This window comes from Trichechus manatus, unplaced genomic scaffold, assembly GCF_000243295.1.
Source record: "Trichechus manatus latirostris isolate Lorelei unplaced genomic scaffold, TriManLat1.0 scaffold00117, whole genome shotgun sequence".
In the NCBI taxonomy this organism is placed as follows: Eukaryota; Metazoa; Chordata; class Mammalia; order Sirenia; family Trichechidae; genus Trichechus; species Trichechus manatus.
The window spans coordinates 3369524-3395227 of record NW_004444053.1 but is presented as its reverse complement, the minus strand read 5'-3'; the positions used below and the strand labels follow the sequence as shown (position 1 = coordinate 3395227).

The 25704-nt window shown below is 40.9% G+C and overlaps 2 protein-coding genes across 3 annotated transcripts in view; both read left to right on the top strand.

Annotated features, from left to right (window-relative positions):
- The window catches only part of SELP (selectin P), a 47491-nt gene extending 30614 nt beyond the window's left edge, over positions 1 to 16877 (top strand). For both annotated transcript variants that reach the window (XM_023738438.1, XM_023738439.1), the window contains 7 exons: positions 4749 to 4934; positions 5776 to 5985; positions 7022 to 7207; positions 7918 to 8034; positions 12466 to 12496; positions 13565 to 13620; positions 16858 to 16877. In XM_023738438.1, coding sequence (XP_023594206.1) covers positions 4749 to 4934; positions 5776 to 5985; positions 7022 to 7207; positions 7918 to 8034; positions 12466 to 12496; positions 13565 to 13619 — 785 coding nt within the window. In that variant the 3' untranslated portion in view covers position 13620; positions 16858 to 16877. The remainder of the gene's footprint in view (positions 1 to 4748; positions 4935 to 5775; positions 5986 to 7021; positions 7208 to 7917; positions 8035 to 12465; positions 12497 to 13564; positions 13621 to 16857) is intronic.
- Positions 16878 to 17625: 748 nt separating this feature from the next.
- F5 (coagulation factor V) overlaps positions 17626 to 25704 on the top strand; it is a 100413-nt gene continuing 92334 nt past the window's right edge. Inside the window, exon 1 of the mRNA XM_023738489.1 lies at positions 17626 to 18022. Within this exon, the coding sequence (XP_023594257.1) occupies positions 17865 to 18022 (158 nt within the window). The 5' untranslated portion in view covers positions 17626 to 17864. The remainder of the gene's footprint in view (positions 18023 to 25704) is intronic.

The window sequence follows — 25704 nt, the reverse complement described above, 5'->3', positions numbered from 1 at the left end:
TAACACATTTGGCTGCTAGCCAAAAGGTTGAAGGTTCAGTCCACCCAGGCACCTCTGAAGAAAGGAAGTCTGACTATAAAAACCCAAACCCAAACCTATTGCCATCAAGTTGATTCTGACTCATAGCGACCCTATAGGAAGAGTAGAACTGCCCCACAGGGTTTCTAAGGAATGGCTGGTGGATTCGAACTGCTGACCTTTTGGTTAGCAGCCAAGCTCTTAACCACCATGCGACCAGGGCTCCTTAGTCTGACTAGAGCTGTTTTTTTTAACTACTATGCTACACTGCCACCTTGTGGCAGTGTTTCCAAATCCCAGCTCAAAAATCAACCCAAACCCACTGCCTTAGAATCTATTCTGACTCCTAGCAACCCTCTAGAACAGAGTAGAATTTCCACATAGGATTTCCAAGGCTGCAAATCTTTACAGAATCAGACTGCCACATCTTTCTCCTGTGGAGTGTCTGGTAGGTTGAAACCACTGACCTTGCGGTTAGAAGGTGAGCACTTCAAAATTCCTGCTCAGTCACTTGAAAATTTACTCTTCCCCTGTCCTGGGTTGCAGCTATAACTGCTGAAATGCACTTGAGAAATGATAGTATCTTGTGATCAGATGAGAGAATATGTTGATAGAAATCTGTTAATATATGAAAAACAGCTATCACTTTTTGTGGAATAAGAACTGAATTAATATTCAAAGACCTATATTGCTTTTCTCTTTGAGAGAGCCACTTCACACATGGCCTTCACTTTTCTTAATTCTAAAAGGAGAGGAGCGAGGTCCTTCCCCTGCCAGGAATGATGTAGATTAAAGGGCACAAATGCTACCATCTACTTTCAAAAAGGTATACCAGAAACCACTTTAGCAATCTAGAATCTTTGTGAGTGATAGCATTAGGTCCTGTGCTTCATCGCTTGTTCATTTATTTCTCACATGCTCATTCATTTACTCTATAAACATTTATCATGATCTCTATTTTTCCACATTCCATTTTAAGGCTAAAGAATCAAGAATCCCTTTTAAAAATCTCACCAAAGTTTTAAATCATGTATGCAACCAACATGATTGTTAAACCTGTAATCTCTCCAGCCCCTGGCTCCACTCACTCCTTCGCAGTCCTCTTTTCTCCACAATAAGAAGAATTTCCCTCTCACCTTGCAGGCCCAGCCCCCTCCAGTCCAACTTGGAACATGGCCAGCTATGGGTCTTAGAATTGGCAACCTTGACTGACCCTGATCTTGAGCTCTGGAACTGTGTTTCTACCTCATACTTCAAATGTATGCTCTAAATATAGGCAAATATATCCAGTTCGTCTTTTTGTCCTATGAGACCATGAATCTCTGGCCATTCAGCACCGCCTCCAGGCCTTGATTTTCATATAGGGTTGTGCAGAGTCCTCAGGCACATCAGAAAGGCTCAGGGGCCACCAAGGCAGCAGGGATAGTGTAGCAGGTGGAGCTCTGGGTCCCCCTCTTCAGAGTGCAATTCCAGGTTTCATTTTTGTGGTGGTTCCACAGATAAGTCCTTTTCAGTTGGAATGCCAGTTGCCGGAGCCTCTGGGACTTGGACCCTGACTATATGTTCTAGTTTCTTCCATGCCTTTGTCGTCCAGGACCTGAAGTCCTTTCCCTGAACCTAAAGCAGTGACTGAGGGTCTTCTACTGACTATCATGATGTTGTCTTCATACCACATTGCTTGTATCTGTGGTCCATCTCCCACCTCCGCTGGTTGTTGGTGCACTCTCCTGACTCAGACTACTGCTCTCCAAATCCCCTAACATTGTCTGTCATTGACCCTCTGCAGACCATGTGTGGCTCCTGGGCCCATCTCCTATCTGCTAGCTAGCCTCGTCAAGTGAGGGCAGGCAATCCTGGTTCCAAGTCTCAATCCCAGTTCCACCGTTCTCCCTGATCCCTGCTCACCCAAGTTCTAAGGTATGGCAAAATAGTGTCCTCCAAGCTTTTGCCTGGGTCACATCTCTATTTGCTTTCTCTGCCCCTCCAACATGACTCTGACTCCATGGGAGTTCCTAATCTTTAGTATGAAGCTTGAGTTCAGGAACAGTTAGAACAGTTTCAGTTATGACATATCTTCTCCCCAAAAAGTTCTTAAGAAAGCTATATCCAACTCACGTAAAATGAGATAATAAGAAGAAACAGAGAAGAATTTACTACTAATAATATAAATCAAAACAATTACATGTTTTCATTGGTTGATAATAGATTGCTAGTGAACTCAATAATCTGTGGATTCAAATGCAATGATTAAACAACAATGTAGCTAGAACTGCCTTGGAAGCAAATCAAAATAGAGCACTAAGCATGTAATAAAAGCAACCCTTATCTGTCTTTTTTAAATTCTTCTTGTAATTACTCAGTTTTTGTTGAAGTTTTATGGTAGGATTAGAATCCTGGGAGATACTGAAAAAGTTATTTTAGTGAAAATGTTCACAGATGATTTGATGTTTTACAGTAAGCTCAAGAATAGGATTGCTTTTAAAAGTTACCCATGAGGCCATTCCTCAGTGTTTAAGTCTTCCTCTGCATCTGCACTAGGTGCCTTCACTCCAACAGCATCCTTGGTAGCTCCACAAATCTAATTCAGCCCACATTTGCTGAGTGCTTGTCATCTAGGTTAGGCTTTCGTGAAGGCTGTTTCCTTACATGAGTCAAAATCAAACCTTAAAGGTATTTAGAGGCCTTTGGTTGGACAAGGTTAATTTTTACCCCGGGGGTTCAGAGATTTTATAAGTACAAAAGTTGGATCTGTAACCACGGCACAGCAAGACTGACAAAACTGAAACCACACTAATGTCCCCCAAATGGATTTAATGTTGTTAATACATTTAAGGAGTCCCTGGGTGGCACAAGTGGTTAAGCGCTGGACTACTAACCAAAAGATTGGTGGTTCAAACCCACCCAGAGGCAGCTCAGAACTAAGGCCTTTTGATCTGCTTCTGCAAGTTTACAGCCTTGAAAACCCTGTGGACTGCACTTCTACTCGGCACACATGAAGTCTTCGTGAGCTGGAACTGACTCGGTGGCAACTTACAACTACATTTGAATACTAGAGGTCAACTGGTCATTTTTTTTTAAAAAATAGTAGCTCCTTTTGTATTTTTCAAACCAAGTAAAGAATTTATTAAAATGCATCCAAATTAAATTGTACTCATGCACTTACTCATTGAGCAAATATTTGTAGATTACCTAATACGTGCCAGGCACTGTTCTAGGAAGTGGGATACAGTGCTGAAAAAGGCAGGCAATAGCCCTGCTCTCCTGCAGCTGACATTATGCATATTCTTGGACTTAAATCTTGAGAGATTCTGAAAAAGTTGTTTTAGTGAAAGTGTTCACAGATGACTTCCTGTCTAGGACTTATACCAATAGACAAGTTTAATAAATGTTTGGTAAATGGAATTGATCTGCCAGACATGGGTTTATTACTTAATAGTTTGAGACTACAGAACTGAAATTCAGTATGTTACTCTGGCTATTTGAATGGATTCATGTAATCAGTATCCGCAATCCCTCCATGAGTAGCCTGTCACTGAAACATGCATGGTCCAACACAGGCCAAATATACCACCTTCCCGTGAGACAGCACATAGGAATTCAAGAGATTGAACAAAAAAAAAAAGTTAAGCAAAGTGAGCTTTACCTGACCAAGTTATTGTCTTCTTAATAGCCTTGGATTTGAAGAAATAATAGCCACTCATTTTGTCAATAGCCCAATATTTGTTGATAAATGATAGTTTCATGTCATAGAATTTAATATGGATAAAGCACAGACATAATTCTAGAAAAAACATGGAACTGCAATAATTTATGAAAACAACTTTTTGGGGTAAGCTGTAGTTAGTAAATTAAAAAATCATTCATCCACTTGGCAAGTGGTTACTGAGTACCATCTCACAAGATACTATAGTATGTGTGAATTGTGGGAGACACAGAGATTTACGGTTCATGGGTTTTAGAAGCTCTCCATATAGTAGAAAGGGAAGATATGACACGTGATATGACAGCATGTGGGTTCAACAAAACGTTGAAGTGTTCAGAGCAGAAAAACTTCAGAGAAGTTGTGATGAGTTGGATCCTGGAGGGTGGGTAGGATTCTAGTCAATGGAAATGGAAAGAAATTCAGGGCAGTGTGGGCCAAGAACCAGAGACCAGAACACAGGAGGCCAGTTCAGGCAATTCCCAGGGACTAATCTATCTAGACAGAGAGTTTTGAGCTTTCCTGTGCTGAGTAACTATGGTCTAAAAAAAAAACCGCCTGGAATTCAAGCGGAGGAAATAGTTTGAGACGGAGATGATCATTGAAGTTGTAGACCTGTTGAATTTGAAGAGATGGCAGGATATCTAAGAGGAAGTGGTCTCAGGCAGGAAGAGGGGCAGAAGTGAAACCCTGGACTACACCCACAGAGACAGGCTAGTAGAACAGTGGGAGGCTATGAGGTCTCTGAAGGGGAAGGCACAGAGAAAAGAGGGTGAAAATGCAAATTCTTGATTGTGACTACTTGACTCCTTGACTTCCTTATCTCCATGATTTCTACCTTACTCCTCTCTGCAAGCCCATCATCCTGCCTTTCTGCAGTAAATGACCTGTCTTATAAGTTATGGTATGCCTAGTGCTTAGCAAAACACCTGGCACATAGTAGGTGCTCAATAAATATGTTTTGAATGCATGAGTGAATTATGAACTGAATAAACTTGAAGATGGTGACACTCTGGATTTGGTGCTCCAGCCATCAGGTGTCCACAGTTGTCTCCCCCAGAATGGGGCAGCATGGATTGCTCTGGCGCTCATGGACAGTTCACTGTCAGCTCCACCTGCCATTTCTCCTGCAGCATGGGCTTTAAGCTGAAAGGGTCCAAGAATGTTGAATGCACAACTTCTGGAAAATGGACAGCACCTCCACCCACCTGCGAAGGTAAAACAATATACCCTCTCCAGGGACAGCTCTTTTTTTGGAAATTTCTTCTACAGTAATAGCAAACACTTATATAGTTCTTACTATGTGACAGGTACACACTGCATCATTATTATTGTGAAAGCACTACTTCTGCTTATGAAATAGGTCATCTATTGGGGATAGGGAACACAGCCTGTAGGCTAAAAATATTTATAAGGAGAGACGGAACTTTTTAGTTTGGAAGTAAAAGACATTGATTCTTAAGCAGAAATTGTTTCATACTTTTGCCTCTTTTTATCAAAAAGTTGTTTTGAGTCAATTGAATGGCCTCCATTACTTCATTGCCAGGAAAGAATACAAGCAGTGAAGCCACTGGTCCAACTTTTTAAACTGAGGAATTGTGGTAGACGGAGGCCACCCATTGTCTTCCTGCCAGAGGGCAGGTTAGTGACAGAGCCAGTGGCATCATTCTCACCTCACATGTCATGCTGGACTTTCGCCACAGGACAAGACCACCTCCCAACAGAGTAGGGAAAAATAGGCAATTTGCCCAAAATACTTGGCTTTCTATTGAATTCCTTGTTTTTCTGCACCAACTCTTCTGCTTTTTAAAATATAGGTAACATTGGTACCCCAGTTTCTTTTTCTGACCAGGAGAATCATCTAAGTACTCTTTTAAATAATTTTCCTCATCTGGTTTTCCATACCTGAGATTAACATTTTTCCTTAAAGAGAAATGTATCTCCCTAAAGGATGTATTGTTAGAGATGACTCATCATGAGAGGAATGGAAGATCTTAACTCTGTAATGCTTTCTTTTAATTGTGGACTCTGTAAATTGAGACATTTTCTCACAACAGGCATAGCATCAGCTTCTACTTCAGAGATGCGATGCCCAGCCCTTATCACTCCTGGGCAGGGAAAAATGTCCTGTACACATAATCTGGGAAACTTTGGCTTGAATACCACTTGCTACTTTGGATGCAATGCTGGGTTCACACTCACGGGAGACAGCCCTCTCCAATGCAGAACTTCAGGACAATGGACAGCAGTAGCTCCAACCTGCAGAGGTAATGCGCAAAGCAGGCAGTTCTGATGCTGCCTTCCTGCAGGCACTCAAACTAATCATTGTGTCTGCCTTTTGAAATCCCAGCCAACCTTAACAGCTTCAAGCGTCAGCTGCTTCATGAAATCCACACCAATCTGCTGCCCTAACAACCACAATCGGAAGCCATGTGCAGCAGGCACATTGCCTCTCCTCTTCCTCAGGTCACAAGCTAATGCCCTGGTGTCCAAAGCCCCAAAAGAGGAAACATTTTTAAATGTCCAAAATGTATTAAGACGATGAGCATGCTACAGCATGAAACCAGCCATTTGAATCATGAAAGACAAATTGCAGTTCTATTAATTCAGTGACAGTGTACATATCCCATGTTTTTCATAACTGTAACCTAAATAAAAAGATAAACCATGTATGATACCTCCTGAAGAGCTATCAACCCATACATGAAGCTTTGAGACCTATGTCTCACTCATCTACGTATGCTCACAGAGCACAGTATGGTGCTTTGCAAATGTCACTATTATTCAACAATATTTATTTGACTTAAATTTCACTTCCTAAGCTTTAGTTCCCTACCCATAATTGGGCAAAATAATCTGAAGTTTCTTAAAAATAGTTGAAAAGGAATTATGGCCTCTCTTCTTTCAAACTTTCCAGCCATGATAAACACTTAAGTACTTTAATAAACACGTGAAGATGTGCCAGATAGTTGGTAATAACAATATTTAGAACATTAATATTTCTGAGAAGAAAAATTTTGTAAATAATATTTTTGGAGACATGATTGATCATCCCATCAGCAACTATTTGTTGGATGCTACTATGTGCTTATCCTGGTTCTTTGACTATCATTCTTTGAGTGGATGTTTTAGCATGTGTGATGTTGGAAGAGCTGCTATGAATGGCAGAAGTGACTCATTTCCTTTCTGACCATTTACATTCTGCCTCATCCATCAGCACTAATAGCCAGGTTATAAATGAAGCCATAATCTTTTGTACCTTCATATTACGTGTTTGTTTTTCCTGCATCCTTTTCTCTGCAGCTGTCAAATGCTCTGAGCTGCACATTATTAAGCCAATGATGATGAACTGCTCCAACCCCCGGGGAAATTTCAGCTATGGATCAGCCTGTACCTTCCATTGTCCAGAGGGTCAAATACTTAGTGGCTCAGCAAAAACAGCATGCCTAGAGAATGGCCACTGGTCTACTACAATGCCAACCTGCCAAGGTATATTTTTCATAAGGGTTAGAAAGTCGCCTTGATATGGAAAATAACACATCAGTGTTCCTTCTCTGTGTATATCTGACAGCATCACTTCCATCACTGAGTTTCCCCTTGTGCTTAATATATGTTTCATAATGAATTAAATTCAGTGACTATAGACAATCACTGCTCATTTCCTTATAATCTGTTTTTAATCCACCTTGGAGTTTCAGAATGTCTTAAAGTGAGGGGTTATCTCATGCAAAGTCCCAATTTATTATCTCAGAAGACCTTTGTTTATCACAGATTTTCCTTAATTAAGCTCCATATGTTTTCAAGATTTATTCCATACCCTTTTTTTCCTAGCAGCTGATGACTTCTTTTTGTTGCGTAACTTCATATCAATTGCCCCTCAGATTATTCATGGTTGAGTTTATTTGCTCACTCTTCCAGGTATTCTAACATTTAATTCTTTTTACGAGTCTTTATCCTGACTCCTTTGGAAATTACGTTTGATACTTAAGCTTTAGGGGTAAAACTGAGTCCTACTTCCTCTTCTGTTGCAGTAGTTTTATCACCTCCAGATCTTCTCTGGTGCCTCGTTGCACTGATGGCCATTGATGAACCTACTTGATCTCACATCTTACAGTTCTTGGGGCTCTTCTAGGAGAATGAGTGGTCTTCTACACAATACACATTTCATGTTGTGTGGGTGTGTGTTTGTTTTGTCACAGGGCCATTGACTATCCAAGAAGCCCTGACTTATTTTGGTGGAGCCGTGGCTTCTGCAACTGGTCTCTTGATGGGTGGGACACTCCTAGCTCTGCTAAGAAAATGTTTCAGACAAAAAGGTAAATAAGAAAAGAGGCTTCTCTTTATTTTATTCTTTTATATGACTTCAGTAGTTCATGTTTGAAAATATTTTGCATTAAGAGAAAACAAGGCCAAGATTTGAGAACTGGGTGTCCATCAGAATCCCCTGAGGAACTTTATAAAAATTCAGATCTTTGTACAGGCAGATCTGGGAATGGGCTGGGAAATCTGAATTTTCCTCCCAAATAATTCCAGTGAGATTGGTTTTCAGGTTGGTATTTGGGAACCCACAGTCTAGGTGGACTTGGGTTATCACCAAAACCAACTGGATAAGGTCTTGTCTCCTTCCTTACTCCTTCCTTCGTGCAACTCATTTACTGATCAGCTTCATTAGGTGCTGGAACCCAAAATTATGGTTCCTGATATCAAGGAATATATAATAGTAGGGGAGATAGACAAGTTAAATCAATGCTGATACTAAAGTGTGCTAGACTAGAAATATAGCGTTGGTATTCTGGAACACAGAATAAACCAGAAACCAAATCAGTTGCTGTGGAGTCAGTTCCAACTAATGGCAACCTCATGTGTGTCAGAGTAGAACTGTACCCCACACGGTTTTCAATGACTGATTTTTGGAAATAGAATGCCAGGCCTTTCTTCTGAGGTACCTCTGGGTAGACTGAAACCTCCAACCTTTCGGTTAGCAGTTAAGCCTGTTAACTGTTTGTACTACCCAGGGACTGGAACTCAGAATGTTGTTGTTGTGTGCCATTGAGTCAATTCTGACTCATAGGACCCTGTCTGACAGAGTAGAACTACCCCATGGGGTTTCCTAGGTTGTAATCTTTACAGGAGCGGATCACCGGGTCTTCTTCCTGTGGAGCCGCTGGTGAGTTTGAACCCCCTGCCTTTTGGGAACTCAGAATAGGGGTGACTAAATGAGATTGGTAGGTCAGAAAAGGCTATTTTTGAGTTTAGCTTTGAAGAGTGAGAGGGATTTGGCCAGGGGGAAATGGACATAGAGTTCCAGCAGAGAGAATGGCTTGTGAAAAGACACAAAAGTTAAATGGCTGGAACAATGGTACATTCAGCAATTCGTGCATCTGAATCAAACGGGCTTGTGGCAGAGGCTAAAGATGAAGCAGAAAGTGTAAGGAGCTGCCTTTTTATTAATGAAACACAATCTCCTTAAAACTGTGGAGCTGATGAAGGATTTAAGTACAGAAGTGACCGAAATGGATGAAGACCCTCTACAAGGGAAACTGTGTCTATCAGATTGTTCATCAGAAAAAGAGCTTTGGCCTAAGATAAAGAAAGGAACAGCCATCCCTTAAGGTTTGCTCTAGGTGTTTAACCTGCCCATAAGCTTGTAAGCTAATGGGGTTCTTCCTCCGCATGGCTTCTCGTAGAAATTAACTAGCGGCATCAGAAGGGTCAGGAATGTTCAAATCCAGGTAATGGAGGAGGCTATGTTAAAGCACCTAACAGAGTTCATTAGACTGAGGAGTTTCAATACTTTTAACTGCTCAGAGGAAGAACCACTTGTTCTCTTATCTCTCTCCAATCACACAGACGCCACTGCGTTGGGGCAGTTTTTCCAGTGCTCCTTCCTTTATGCTCCTGTGAGTGAGTGACTAGCACAATGTTGTTGTTGTTAGTTGCCATTGAGACCCCATGTGTGTAGAGTAGAACTGCTCCATAGCGTTTTCAAGGCTGTGACCTTTCAGAAGCAGATCACCAAGTTTTTCTTTTGAGGTGCCTCTGGGTGGGTTTGAACCACCAATCTTTTTGTTAGTAGTCAAGGGCTTAACCATTTGCACCACTCAGGGAATCTTGACTAGGTCAACAAGAAATGGACAATACTCTACTTAAAGACCAAAGAGATGGACCATGAGATACAACCAATTCCTCCATGCAAAAAAGTCCCAAGAGTCATACAACCAACCCCAAGATACAACCAATCCCTCTGTCCTTAACTAAATCTCAAGAGCTCTTAAGACTTGGATCTCAATCCCCACAATCATGTAACAATCATAGTATTCCTGCTTCCCACCCAACAACTTCTTTCTTTAGTTTTGAGACATTTTGAGGGAACTCTCTGAACAGTGAAGAGAGCAGCAGTATCCCTAATGATAAGTAAGTTTGTTTATTGAGGATGGGAAATTTTCCCTGAGCCTGTCCTTTCAGTTTCAGATTTCTCAGATGCTATGATCAAACAAAAGGAAATGCTGCATCATACGTCCCCTTTCTGCCAATTCAAATCACGCACTCATTCTCACACTGAAGGTGCAGTAATGCCCCGTTATAAATGTGTTAATCTTTGCTTAACCTAATATTTTCTAAATTTGTTTAGCTCTTTTATCTTCCCATGGGATAATTGGCAGGCCTTCTGCAATGTCTAAAGTTTCCATTATAAGAGGCTGATGTTTGGATTAAGACAGGAGACCCGTGGTCACATATGTTACCCTGGAGGAAAAACATTCACTGCTGTGTTCGTATGGATTTGTTTATGCAATTAGCTTACTCAGCTAATGGCTGAGGAATTGGGATACAGGTTGCAGCAATACAGGGCCTTCAAATGCCAAAGAAATGGATTGCAAGAACCAATGATTTAAACAACAATAATAAAAAGATGAAGAAATGCTCATGATCATTAGCCATTAGAGAAATGCAAATCAAAACTACAATGAGATACCATTTCACCCCAACAAAGCTAGCATTAATCCAAAAAACACAAAATAATAAATGCTGGAGAGGTTGTGGAGAGACTGGAACACTTATACTCTGTTGGTGGGAATGTAAAATGGTACAACCACTTTGGAAATCGATTTGGCCCCTTCCTTAAAAAGCTAGAAATAGAAGTACCATATGATCCAGCAATCCCGCTCCTTAGAATCTATCCTAGAGAAATAAGAGCTGTCACACGAATAGATATATGCACACCCATGTTCATTGCAGCACTGTTCACAATAGCAAAAAGGTGGAAACAACCTAGGTGTCCATCAAAGGACGAATGGATAAACAAATTATGGTGTATTCATAGAATGGAATACTACACAATGATAAAGACAATGATGAAGCCATGAAACATCTTATAACATGGAGGTATCTGGAAGGCATTATATTGAGTGAATTTAGTCAGTCACAGAAGGACAAATATTGTATAAGACCACTATTACAAGAACTCAGGAAAAGGTTTAAACACAGAAGAGAACATTCTTTGATGGTTACGAGGGTGGGGAGGGAGGGTGAGGATTATTCACTGACTAGAGAGTAGACAAGAATTATCTTAGGTGAAGGAAAGGACAGCACACACTACAGGGGAAGTCAACACAACAGGACTAAACCAAAGCTAAGAAGTTTCCTGAATACAACCAACACTTTGAGGGACAGAGTAGCAGGGGCGAGGGTCTGGGGACCATGGTTTCAGGGGACATCTAGGTCAACTGGCATAACAAAGTTTATTAAGAAATTGTTCTGCATCCTACTTTGGTGAGTGGCGTCTGGGGTCTTAAAAGCTAGCAAGCGGCCATCTAAGATGCATCACGGTCCCATCCACCTAGAGTAAAGGAGAATGAAGAACACCAAAGACACAAGGAAAGTATTAACCCAAGAGACAGAAAGGACCACATAGACTAGAGACTTCATCAGCCTGAGACCAAAAGAACTGGAACAGAGAGTCCCTGATGGAGTGGGGGAAGGGTGGGATGCAGAACTCAAATTCTAGTAAAAAGACCAGACTTAATGGTTTGACTGAGACTGGAGGAACCCCGGAAAGCATGGCCCCCGGAATCTCTGTCAACCCAGAACTATAACAATTTCCGAGGCCAACTCTTCAGGCAAAGATTAGACTGGACTGTGGGATGTAAAATAATACTCGTGAAGAGTGTGCTTCTTAGCTCAAGTAGATACGTGAGACTATATGGGCAGCTTCTGGCTGTAGGTGGGATGAGAAGGCAGAGAGGGTTAGGAGCTGGTTGAATGGATATGGAAAATCAAGGGTGAAAAGGAAGAGTGTGCTGTCACAGGATAGGGAGAGAAATTAGGGTCACATAACAGTGGATGTGTAGATTTTTGTAAGAGACTAACTTGAAATGTAAACTTTCACTTAAACTACAACAATAAAAAAAAGAAAAAAATTTAAATAAATAAAAAGAAAGGAGGGAACAGTAGGAGGGAAGAGGGAGGGAGGGAGGGAAGAGTCTGAAGGCAAGGGCCAGAAGTATGAGGAGAAGTTTTCACTGAGAGGGAGAGGAAGAAGGTGAGAGGATTCTGGAGATAAATATTGTCAAAGTTGAATGTAGCCTAAAGTAGGCCCTATCTCTCAGGTCCTCAGGGAGAGATGGTTCCCAATACGCCCCTTATAATCAGTCTATTGACTTTTCCCAATAATTCCTATCACTGATTTTTCTCCTTCATCTTTTTTTTTTTCTTTTATACCAACCGTTGTGTCTTCTCACCTATTTCAGATGATGGAAAAAGCCCCTTGAACCCTCAAAGGTAAGATGGAAATGTTTTACAACTCGGTAAATTTTTCTAGTTTGACTTTTTAAGTCACTATGATTTGTCAGAATGATCACACACAACACTGTATTTTTACAATAAATCTTTGTCAATGTCCCATTTGTTATCTTGAAGTAAAATATACAGATAATATATAGTCTAACTACACATATTTTTTAAAAATCAATAAATGCCTAATTACAATATAAAGGAGAAATAAAAGGGAAAGTGATTTATCATATGAATAAAATGTTAAAGCTTGGGCACCACACTAGCAGATGGTCAGAAGCGGGCACCTCTGGGGAAAATCCCTATGACAGCAACAGCCCACAAAGGTAGACAGGGGAGGGAGGAGGATTTGTATCAGTGACTCAGATAGCATCAGAGATGGTGCCAACACAGTCTGATTTTCCAAATGGTGAACAACTTTGGTAAAGAGTTGTAAAACCTGTTATAATCATCCCTCAATTTATATAGCAATTGCATTTTAAAAGACACAAAAATACTTAAGATTTATATGTAAAGCAGTTAAGTTCCAGGCTTAGAAATTTTTCCCGGACATGAATATTGAGTAGATGTGTTAAAGTTGTGTGGGTGTAGGACAATTTTTGTGTCGTGTGCTTTTTAGAACGTCCAGCACTCCACCTCTACCTACTAAATGCAATGATCATTATGTAAACCAAAAAACGCCCCTAGGGGGCGGTGCGACCATCCTTTGAAAACTACTGCCAGATTATCAAGTATCAAGACTGGGAACTTTGTAACTATTTCCTCCCACCAAGGAGAGGCTGCAGCTCTTTGGGGGGACATACCAGTTAGTCAATACATAAAGGATCAACGGTAACTTAAAGTGGGTGTAAAATGCAATGCAAATTATCTGGGGCTGTCAAGTAGAATCTTGAAAACCACTTTGGCACTTACTTTTCCTTCCTTTTTAAAGCAGAATTCCAGGGGTGGGTGGTAATCCATGGTTTCTGGAGGTACTATGTGCTTCGTATGCAGTTTCTGTGTTGTTGGGCATGAAGCAATACATGGCAGATCATCCTTGTGTCTCTGTTCTTTCAGCCACCTAGGAACATACGGAGTTTTTACAAATGCTGCATTTGACCCGAGCCCTTAAGGTAAATTACCTCTGAAGATATTTTTGAAGGAAAGAGAAAAGTAGAGGAAAGAGAAGAACAGGGGAAAGAGGAAGAATATAAAGCTTGACTTTTCTTTATATAATCATGTATTAAATTTTAGAAGTCTCTGGGTGGTGCAAACAGTTAATGCACTCAGCTGCTAACCAAAAGGTTGGAGGTTTGAGTCCACTCAGAGGCACTTGGAAGAAAGGCCTGGCAATCTACTTTCCAACAAAATCAGCCATTGAAAATCCTGTGGGCACAGTTCTACTCTGACACACATGAAGTTGCCATGTGTTGGAATCAAGTCAATGGCAACTGTTTTTCTTTTTATATTAAGTATTAAGCATGTCTTAAATTACCAGGCCAGGAAGGAAATTCTGCTGGCAGTAGGGTACAGATATGGCAGTAGATTGACAATAGAAAATGAGTTCATCTGAGGATTTTCATTTCTGCCAGAATAGAAATGTTTTCACAAGACATAACTTATTTCTGGATGTATGATATTCCCATCAGTGGCTGCTAGATGGTAATGACACAGTGACACTTCTGCCTGAGAAGTAGAAGTCATGTAAATGTTAACAAATGTTTATGAAGCCAACCCTCTATGCAACCTCCTGGGAAAACAAAAATAATCTGACACCTCCCTCTCCCAAAAAGTTCAGTGGGTAGTTTAGTTTCCTAAGAAAAGCATCCTGGGTGACAAAAATATATGGGTTCTGGAGAAGATTAAATTGATCCTCCAGTAACCACTTGCCATGGAGTCAATTCTAACTCACGGCAACCCCATATGTGTCAGAGTACAACTGTGCTCCATGGAGTTTGCAATAGCTGATTTTTTGGAAGTAGATCACCACGTCTTTCTTCTGAGACACCTCTGGATGATCTCAAAACTCCAGTCTTTCAGTTAGCAGCCAAGCATGCTAACCATTTTGCCACCAAGGGACTACACTCAGAGGGTGGAAATGATGAAGGGTTTCTTCCTTCCGTCCTTTCTTTCTTTTACAAAATGCAGATTCTGACTCAGGAGCCAGGTAAGAAGCCGTTATCCTACAACACCTGCCTAATGATTGGCATGTAGTAAGCAGTCAGAGATGCTATTGACAGCATATCAGGAAAAAAAAATTTAAAAGCACAGTGTCCCCTAAGGTTATTACAAAAATTCAACGGTGTTAAATATTTACTCTTCCTTCCTTCTTTTCTTTTTAAAGGAAAAGATAATTCTTTTTTTTTTTTTTTTTTTTTTTCTCTTTTTCAGAGGCTTTTCCTACTAATGGCTTTCTCATTAAACCTTATCAGGATTCTGTTTTTAAAAATCTGGCTCCCTGACAGACTTGACTTCAACTATAGTGTATTTGCTGCAGTTTTCTGTAAATACCTGTGAATAAAAGATGGAATTTGCTTTAAATTGGCTCTGAACCAGAGCAGAATTGTACCACAATCCCAAACTCTCCACCACCCCTTCCTGCTCCACCTCTCCTCTGCCTCCAACACAAGCAGCAGAAGCCAGGAGCAGATGGTTCTGCAGTGGTCTGTGGGCTGTGCCCCAGCTGTTGCTTGAAATAATCAGCATTAGCCAAAGCACCTGGAACATCTGACTCACCAGAAGCCCAAGCTGTGGAGACACAAAAATACCTCTTTCCTTTTGCATTGGAGGAAGGCACTCTCTACTTTGGAAGGCAGTCAGTGTCTCTGACTTGAAATCATTCCTGTAGGATCTTCTGGATCTCCAGTGCTTGCTGTTTACAAGGCCTCTAGGGGGCGGGGGAAGGGGCAGCAACCAGAGACTGCAGAAGACCAAGAACCAAGCCAGGAGTCACATGTCACTGGTTTCACTGTCGACCTTATCCCCAACTCACTCTTCTCTAAAGGACCAAAAGACCACTATTCAAATCCATAATTAAAAGGATTTTCCCCAAATGTCATGTTCTACTTAATGTTTTGTTCAATAAGTGCTGCATACATCACTTTACCATTAATGTAACACCTAAATGCAGTCGTATCCATTACAGTTCAACCCTGCAATCTGATTTTCAAAGAGAAAATTAAAGAAGCAGAAAAAGTTTTCATCACCTGAATGTTCTATAGGAAAGAACAATCGTGTTTTACCTGCTCTTCAGATTACATGCTTAATAAATAGGTCATTGAAAGTTGCCTAGTAGCACAGTTTTTGCACTAATGCAAAAACTAGAGAACCAAAAATATAGTTCTTGTGTCTCTGAAATGCAATGAATGATTATGTTATACACATAATCATTTTCTATGAAAAACATAGAAGTAAATATGCAAATAAAAGATAAAGCCATCTAACTCATCACATATGAGCAGTGACAATAGTTTTGCAAGAGTTTTTATAATAATCTTAGGGAACGCTGTGCTTTTACAATTGTTCACTGTTATGCTATCAATAGCATCTCTGACCACTTACTACGTGCCAATGACTAAGCAGGTGTTGTAGGACAATGGTTCTCAACCCTGGCTCCTGCATTTTGTAAAAGCTTCCCAGGGAATTCTGATGGTTTATCAGCTTTGGGAACCACTGATGTAGATGAATATGAAAGTATAAGCCACTGTTCCTGCAATAGTAGTTTATAGTTGAATAGTTTATAATCTAGTTGCGGAGACAATAGATACCCACATGTAATAATAGAGGGTAATCAACACGTGTATATAATTTGAACAGTGTTGTAGGAGTTCAGAAAATGGAAAAGTCAATTTGTGCTCAGAATCAGAGGTAAGTAGACCTCTGGTTGGACTTTAAATAGTAGACAGGAAAGGAGGAAGACAACAGGCATTCTGAGTTGGTAGAATAATATCAGCAAAGGAGCTAAGACAGAAGGTTGTGTGTAGGAGGAGGAGGGAAGATATTGAGGATCCTGACATGATTAGATTTGTCCTCATGTGAGTTGTCCAGATTATAATTTACTGAATGTATCAACACAAAGCATAAGACGGAAGGTTGGAGGCATGTAGATCGAGGGAATCACAGACAAGTCATAATAATGCTTCAGACATAAACTTCTCAGATCCTCTGTCAATGCAAAATAAGACCATAAACCAGCATAAAACAGCCAGATCATCCAAGAACACACCAGGCCCTGGAGGCAGGAAAACATGATCAAAGTAATGCACGTGCTGTGTACTTTCTAAGCGTTAGAAATTATACACTTGATAGTCTCCTTTCATCCTCACACAACCCTATCAGGAAGAACTATTTTTATCATCCCTATTTTGCAGATGTCAAAACTGAGCTCCAGAGAGGTTGAATAATTGTCCAAGACAACACAGCTAGTAAGTGGGATTGAAATCTGGGTCCACTGTTTTTCTTAGCCAAGTTCTTTAAGTGCTCTGGTTTGCTGCCTCTTTAGGGGACAACAGGCCCTTATCAAGACAGATCGGTGCATTGGTGTCTACATGATAGCTTGTTGTTGTTAGCTGCCATTAATCCATAGGGTTTTTGTTGGTTTATTTTTAGCACCAGGCCTTTCTTCCTAGTTTGTCTGAGTCTGGAAGCTCCACTGACGCCTGTTCAGCATCATAGCAACACACAAGCCTCCACTGACAGAGGGGTGGTGGCTGTGCCTGAGGTGCACTGGCCAGGAATCAGATCCAGGTCTCCCGCATGGAAGTGGAGAATTCTACTACTGAACCGTCAGAGTCCCTGTCATGATGGGTAGAAGTAGTGAAGTGACTGGGGAGCAGCAGGCATTCTTTATATGCTTCTCCCCTTGCTTCCTCACCACCTGAACGTACAGGGCTTCTGTGCCCAGGAAAGGACCTTTTCCTGAGGTCAGAAGAGTGATCTGGTTGAGTGTGTTGGGGCTCCTCGCTCTGGGTATTGCAGAGGGTCTGTTAAGTTTGAACCTTGACCCAGGCAGGTTTTGTGGTGGGTGGCGAGGGCTACTGTTCTGGTGGTGCACGCTGGTGGAAGTGGAGGAACACAGCTCTGAGCGCAGCTCAAGAATCCTTGGGCACCGCCGGGTCTGCTACAGCCGCTGTAGTAAAGGAGTCATCTATCTGGTTGCGCTAATAGCTCTGCCTCCGGGGCAGGGACTTAGCCAACCCCTTGCCCGGCCTCAGGAGGGGGGACAGCCAGAGGCTGCGGCGGCGCCTGGAGAAGCCGCGGCGCGGCGGTCACTGCCACCCGCAGCCTCCGGGCGCTCACAGCAGAAGACAGCTCAGGCGCCAGGCGAGCCCTGCCCAGGTCCCCCGGCGCCGCCGCGGGGAGGAGAAGGGAAGGAGCCATGTTCGCAGACTGCCCACGCTTCTGGGTCCTGGTGGTCCTGGGCACCAGCTGGGCAGGCTGGGGGAGCCAAGAGACCCAAGCAGCGCAGCTAAGGCAGTTCTACGTGGCTGCTCAGGTCATCAGTTGGAACTACTGCCCTCAGCCCACAGACCCAAGGTAACAGGTGTGGTGTGGTATTCGGGTGGGCAGAATAGTCTCTTTCTTCCAGAGAGCATTCCCTTTTCAACTCCATGGCTTTTTTTTTTTTTTTTTTTAAACTTCAGGTAAGAAAATACAATTAATGGGAAAGTATAATGAGTAAAATAAACTTGGTGGAAGCTAATTTTGCCTTCAAGTTTATACAGCCTGCCATTCTGAGGATATGGACAATATTCTATTTGATTGGTTAGATGCTGTTTTCTTTTCAAGAGTGTGTTGCGAATATAGTTTTGTTAGTAAGTTTCATTGTTGGTTTAATGTATTGATTCAAAAGCACCAACCACTAGTCACTAGCTCCCTCATTTTCCCTTCCTGCAAAATGCTTCCAGATTTTTAGAATTCTAGATTTTTATGAGAGAGTCCCTGGGCGGTGTAAACACTTAAGCGCTTGACTACTAGCCAAAAAGTTGGCAGTTCAAACCCACCCGGAGGCAACTAAGAAGACAGGCCTGGCAATCTGCTTCCAAAAAGTCACAGCCTTGAAACCCCTATGGAGCAGTTCTACTCTGCACACATGGGGTTGCCATGAGTTGGGATCTACTAGACAGCAACTAACGACAACAATAAAAGATTTTTATGGAATTCCTAGTTATCTATTATTTGTTCCATTGTCCATGCATCTTCATCTTCTAAAATTAAAAATGTATACCTCGTACTTTATGATAAGCAGATTATTTAATAACTATTGGCATAATTTTGTTACTTTCTTATAAATAACTTTCAAAACATCCTCACTCCGTAAAAATGCAACACTTTTGTTCTTTTATTTATTTATTTATTTTCCCGCTTCATATTTGACTTATCCTTGCTATGGACTGTGACTTTTCATTTTTCCATCACTTTTAATCACTCCCTGGGTTATGGTCTACCTGGCTATTTTATTAGGGTAGGTATCAAAAGGCGTGTGCAACTAAGAGAAGGTTTAAACCACATGAAACTCTATATTTGAGTTGTAAACTAATTGAAAAGTTAAAAACAAGACTTCCTACAAATTAACTAAATCATAGGGTCTACTCAATGTTCCCAGTTAGTTATGTTTTTGTTTTAATGGTTAACTTCCTAGTGTGACTCAATTTTTTTTAACTTAACACCACAACTTAAATGATTGAGAAAGATGTGTTCCTCTTTCATGATTACAAAACCAATGCTATCTGCCAAGAATTAATGTAATGTTCTGAGAGGCCTTTGGTGCACTGCATTGACACTCTAACAATTTCACTGTAACTAAGTTCTTCTGGAGGGCATTACATACTGCCTTGATCTTGGTATAATAAGAAACCCCTCTTTTAAAATATTTCATTATAAATTTTTCATTTCAAGGTGATAACCTAGGTCATACCCACACCCCTAGAGAACTGCCATTAACTAACACCCCAAAGAAAATAACAGTCTTTCTTACACTAAGCTTTCCTGTTCATGGGTAGAAAACGACCTTGATTGCTGACTTTCCTGTGTCATGCTGTGCTTTTGCTGAGGGGTTTGTTCTCCTTCGGTAGTTAATACTGAAAATAGCAAGGAAAATGTTGGAGGCAGAACCACGTAGGGCAAAGGCCTGATTCACATGGTGAGTCCATAAGAAACAATGACTGGTCATCCTGTGCCCTCACTCTGTGGCTGAATTTCCAGAATACTGGCAAGAGTCATTTCTGCAGTATCAATTATTGAGTCAAGACCATAGGAAGAAAACTCAGACCAACAGTCAGTATCTTTAAACCTCATATCATATAAGTTCTCTCTAGTACTCTCATGTAGAAAATTTAATCTGAAATTCTGGCTATTTAAACTAAGAACTTGTTCTAAATTATCCTGCCCCTAGTGCTAACCAAAAGGTCAGCAGTTCGAATCCACCAGCTGCTCCTTGGAAACTCTATGGGGCAGTTCTACTCTGTCCCATAGGGTTGCTATGAGTCAGAATTGACTAGACGGCAGTGGGTTTGGTTTTGGTTTTGGTAGAACTGAATGATACTCACTGGGGGAAATCAACAGAGATCAAGTCCTTTGACACAGTATATTTCTTTTTTTAAAAAATATATTTATTTATTTTGTTGTTGTTACTGAGAATATACACAGCAAAACATATGCCAATTCAACAGTTTCTAAATGTACAATTCAGTGACATTGATTACATTCTTTGAGTTGTGCAAGCTTCTCACCCTCCCTTTTCTGAGTTGTTCCTCCCCCATTAACATAAACTCACTGCCCCCTAAGGTTCCTATCTAATCGTTTGAGTTGCTGTTGTCAATTTGATCCCATATAGATAGTTGTCACCACATTGTATTTTTGCAGAAGGCAGAGATCTACACATTTAATTCATCTAGTTATTAGGAGGTCAATACCTTTAAGAGGTGAAATATATTTATTATACCTACATGCTCCAGGTCTGAGGTGAATGTTCTTGATAATCCTTGAGGGAACTTGTTCAATTACTAACATGTATGTAGTAACAGATATTGGAATTTTCTTTTATATGTGTCTATATATTTTTTTCCATTCTAGGGTTCTACCTTTATATGTTTTTGTTATTATTTAAAAAATCATCTTAATAGTCCTAGTAAATGGAAAATTCATCGTGCATGTTATTTTAATTCATATCATCTTTATCTTTCTATTCAGACAGATTTTCCAATAGGAGTTGTCCAAATCAATATATATGTGTGTGTGTGTATATATATACACATACACACACACACACACACACACATATGTATATAGAGCCCTGGTGGCACAGTTATTAAGAGATTGGCTGCTAACCAAAAGATCAGCAGTTCAAATTCACTATCTGCACCTTGGAAATCCTATGGGGGCAGTTCTACTCTGTCCTATAGGGTCACTATGAGTCAGAATCGACTCGATGGCAATGGGTTATATATACATAGAGAGAGAAAGAATTATGAATTGAATTGTGTCTCCCAAAAATGTGTGTTAACTTGGCTAGGCCATGATTCCCAGTATTGTGTGGTTGTTCACCATTTTGTGATCTGATGTGATTATCCTGTGTTGTAAATCCTAACCTCTATGATGTTAGTGCGGCAGGATTAGAGGCAATGTTATGTTAATGAGACAGGACTCACAGGATTAGGTTGTATTTTGAGTCAATCTCTTCTGAGATATAAAAGAGAGAATCAAGCAGAGAGGAGAGGTGCCTCATGCCATTAAGAAAGAAATGCCAGGAGCAGAGTGCATCCTTTGAACCCAGGTTCCCTGTGCTAAGAATCTCCTAGACCGGGGGAAGTTTGATAACAAGGATCTTCCCCCAGAACCTACAGAGAAAGAAGCCTTCCCCTGGAGCTGGCACCCTGAATTCAGATTCCTAGCCTCCCAAACTGTGAGAGAATAAATTTCTGCTTGTTAAAGCCATCTGCTCGTGGTATTTCTGTTTAGCAGCACTAGGTAACTAGTATATGTGTGTGTGTATACATATATAATATGTATTATATATATAATGTATACAAATAAGTACAAAGAAACATGTTGGGAAACATACCTCTACTGAAATTGCTTCACATAAAAGAATAATTTTTCTTAGTAAAGATTTTATACCACATCTATATTGCTATATTCAAAGATTTGGCAAGGGGATGGGGGAAGGGGAGTTACTTTTCCATTATACTAAAAAAATTAATCAATGTAGTCTTCCACATAAGAGACCCAAGCTAACATACAGAATCCTGGGATTCTTGGGTTTAAAGAACTCCAAAAGGACACTTAATTCTTTTTCAGCTTCCATGTTTTAGTCTCTTACTTTTCCCCACACCCTTAATACCAATACCCCTACCAAATAGTTGTCCGCTTTGAATACTTCCAGTGACTGAGAATTCACTTCCTCCAATAGTAGCCATTTCAAAAGTACTTCCTATGCCTCTTTAATTCTGCCCCCTAAATACTAACACAGTTCTGTCCCCACATATTAAAAATTGTGAGCATTATTACAGTTGTGGTTTTTCTGCTCACTGGGAAAACCTGAAGGCTACAATCAACTTCTATTATGCTTTTAAAATGATATTAATAGCTAGCATTTATTAAGTAATTGCAGTGTGCCATTAAGCTCTTTTTCTGTATCAATTAATGCTCACAATGATTTTGTAAAGGAGATTTTACTATCATTCCCATTTCACAGTTGCAGAAACTGAGGCAAAAATGGATTAAGTAAACATTTCAAAGTTATACAGTTAATAAGGTGTGGACTTCAAACTTGGAACTGAAGCCACTCCCAGAGGCCACCTTTCAGCCAAAATAGACAGGCTTATAAAATAAACAATAGCACCCATGAGGAATGTTCTCCACAGAACAATCAACTACACAAGACCAAAAAGACAACATTTGCCCAAAAGCAAAGATGAGAAGACAGGGAGGTGCAGGAAAACCGGGTTAATGGAAACAGGGAGCCCAGGGTGGAAATGGGGAGAGTGCTGACACATTGCAGAGACTGCAGCTGTTACAGGGGAAAAAGACCCTAGACTCAAACTTAATCAAAAGAGATTTTTTTTTAAGCCAAGACAAAGACAGTCATTGGAATGAAGCACCTGCTGGCATGCACTGGGCACAAGAGACCAGCAGAATCCACTGAGTCACATTCAGGGAGTCTCTAATATACTGTTACAGAAGAAAGTGAAGTTAAAAAAATTCTGATTGGTTATTCATTAATACGTCATTGTCAAAGGTGGAAACATAACATATGGGAACACATGATTGGTTTAAAGAGTCTTTGTTGGCTAGATACCATTCAGTTACTATTGGGAGGTTTCTTTGGTAATGACCTGGAACATTTGCTCTTGGCTTAGTGACTTGAAATGGGTTCCCACGTCAGTCACCAGGAAATTCCAGTATGTTACTTTATGAGAGCATCACTTCCCTGTAGCATAGCCTCTTTGTTGGTTAAGATAAAGTACCCTTCATAGAACATTCCTCCCATAGGTAGGAGAAACAATGAAACGATGAGTTTCAGCTTGTACTCCCATTTCTTCCTGGAAGTTTTCATAATGACTCACTATAACTTTTAACAAAAGCTCACAGAAAATGAATTCTAGCATTAACCAGAACCTTAAACAAATTCTCACATAAAATGGATTCTAGGCCTGAACCCTGCTTTAGCTTCTCTTACTCTGGTCAAGACCTCATATAATTTTAGGATCTCTATATCACAGAACAATTTGTGTATGAATGATTGAATGGAAAACTAATTTGCTGTGTAAACTTTCACCTAAAGCACAATAAAATGTTAAAAATGAATAAATAAATAAGGGGTGGAGATAGGTTTCAAACCCAGACACTCTGAATCCACAACCTATGTTCTTATCCACTGTGCTGTATAAAGTCATGGCAAATGTGGTTGGCATCTGTTTTAGTTACTAGTGCTGCTATAACAGAAATACCACAAGTAGAGGACTTCAACACACAGAAGTTTATTCTCTTACAATCTAATAAGCTAGAAGTCTGAATTCAGAGTGCTGGCTCCAGGGGAAGGCTTTTTCTCTCTGTTGGATCTGGAGGAAGGTCCTTGTCATCAATCTTCCCCTGGTCTAGGAGTTTCTCAGTGCAGGGACCCCAGGTCCAAAGGACATGCTCTGCTCCTGGTACTACTTTTTTTGTGGTAGGAGGTCCCCATTCTCCTAGTCCATCTGAGTGGCGACTCCACCCTTTGAGACCCCAGAGGTTGTGGCCCTACCCTTTGAGACTGGAGCAGCTCTGTTTCCTGTGTTCCTTGCCTCTTCTGCTTCCTGATTTCTTGGCCTCTCGGCCCCTTGGGCCTCACCTCCCCCATTTGCCCTGCTGGGGCAAATGTTCCAAAGCTCTTTAGCTCCACCAGTAAGTGCCTTGAGGCACCCCATTCCACCAGTAAACTTCGGCCAGAAGGCACTCAGCTCTCTTGCTCTGTGGGTCTCCTGGTTCTGCTGCCACTGTTTTTCTGTTGCTGCTTCTCACTGTCTGCGCATCTGCGCCATCTCCAGTGTAACAGCTCTCCTCACTTCCTTCTGAGTCGTCACCAGAACTGTCTTTGACGTCCGTAATTCCACCAACAATCTCTTCAAGGCAATTTGTTGTTGTTAGGTGCTGTCAAGTCAGTTCTGACTGGTAGCAACTCTATGTACAACAAAACAAAATACTGCTCAGTCCTGTGCCACACTCACAATCATAGTTATGCTTGAGCCCATTGTTGCAGCCACTGTGTCAATCCATCTTGCTGAGGGTCTTCCTTTTCTTCACTGACCCTCTACTTTACTGAGCGTGATGTCCTTCAGGGACTGATCTCTCTTAATAACATGTTCAAAGTATGTGAGATGTAGTCTGGCCATCCTTGCTTCTAAGGAACATTCTGACTGTACTTCTTCCAGACAGATTTGTTTGTTCTTTTGGCAGTCCATGGCATATTTAATATTCTTTGCCAACACCACAATTGAAAGGCGTCAATTCTTCTTTGGTCTTCCTTATTCATTGTCCAGCTTTCCCATACATATGAAGCAATTGAAAACACCATGGCTTGGGTCAGGCGCACCTTAGTCTTTAAGGTGACATCTCTGCTTTTCAACACTTTAAAGAGGTCTTTTGCAACAGATTTTCCCAATGCAATGTGTCTTTTGATTTCTTGACTGTTGCTTCCATGGGTGTTGATTGTGGATCCAAGTAAAATGAAATCCTTGACAATGTCAATCTTTTCTCCATTTATCATGATGTTGCTTATTGGTCCAGTTGTGAGGATTTTTGTTTTCTCTATGTTGAGGTATAATCCATACTGAAGGCTGTGGTCTTTGATCTTCATCAGTAAGCGCTTCAAGTCCTCTTCACCTTCAGCAAGCAAAGTTGTGTCATCTGCATAATGTAGGTTGCTGTGAGTCTTCCTCCAATCCTGATGCCCTGTTCTTCTTCAGATAGTCCGTCTTTTTGGAGTATTTGCTCAGCATACAGATTGAATGAGTATGGTGAAATGATACCGCCCTGACGCACACCTTTCCTGACTTTAAACCATGCAGTATTCCCTTGTTCTGTTTGAACGACTGCCTCTTGATCTATGTACAGGTTCCTCATGAGTACAATTAAGTGTTCTGGAATTCCCATTCTTCACAATGTTACCCATAATTTGTTATGATCCACACAGTCAAATGCCTTTGCATAGTCAATAAAACACAGGTAAACATCTTTCTTCTGTTCTCTGATTTCAGCCAGGATCCATCTGGCATCAGCAATGATATCCCTGGTTCCATGTCCTCTTCTTAATCCAGCTTAAATTTCTGGGAATTCCACGTTGATATACTGCTGCAGCCACTGTTGAATGATCTTCAGCAAAATTTTACTTGTGTGTGATATTATTGATATTGTTTGGTAATTTCCACATTCTGTTGGATCACCTTTCTTGCAAATAGGCATAAATATGAATCTCTTCTAGTCGGTTGGCCAGGCAGGTGTCTCCCAAATTTCTTGGCATAGACAAGTAGTCACTTCTAGCGCTGCGTCTGTTTGTTGAAACATCTCAATTGATATTCTGTCAATTCTTAGGCTTTTGCTCTTAGGCACCTGAAAACTCTTCCAGCATCTATCCATTCAGTTTCAAAACCGCTTCCACATTTTAGGTATCTGCTAGAGCAGCATCTCACTCTCAGTACCAAATTCTGTCTAAGCTGGGTTCTCTAGAGAAGCAAAACCAG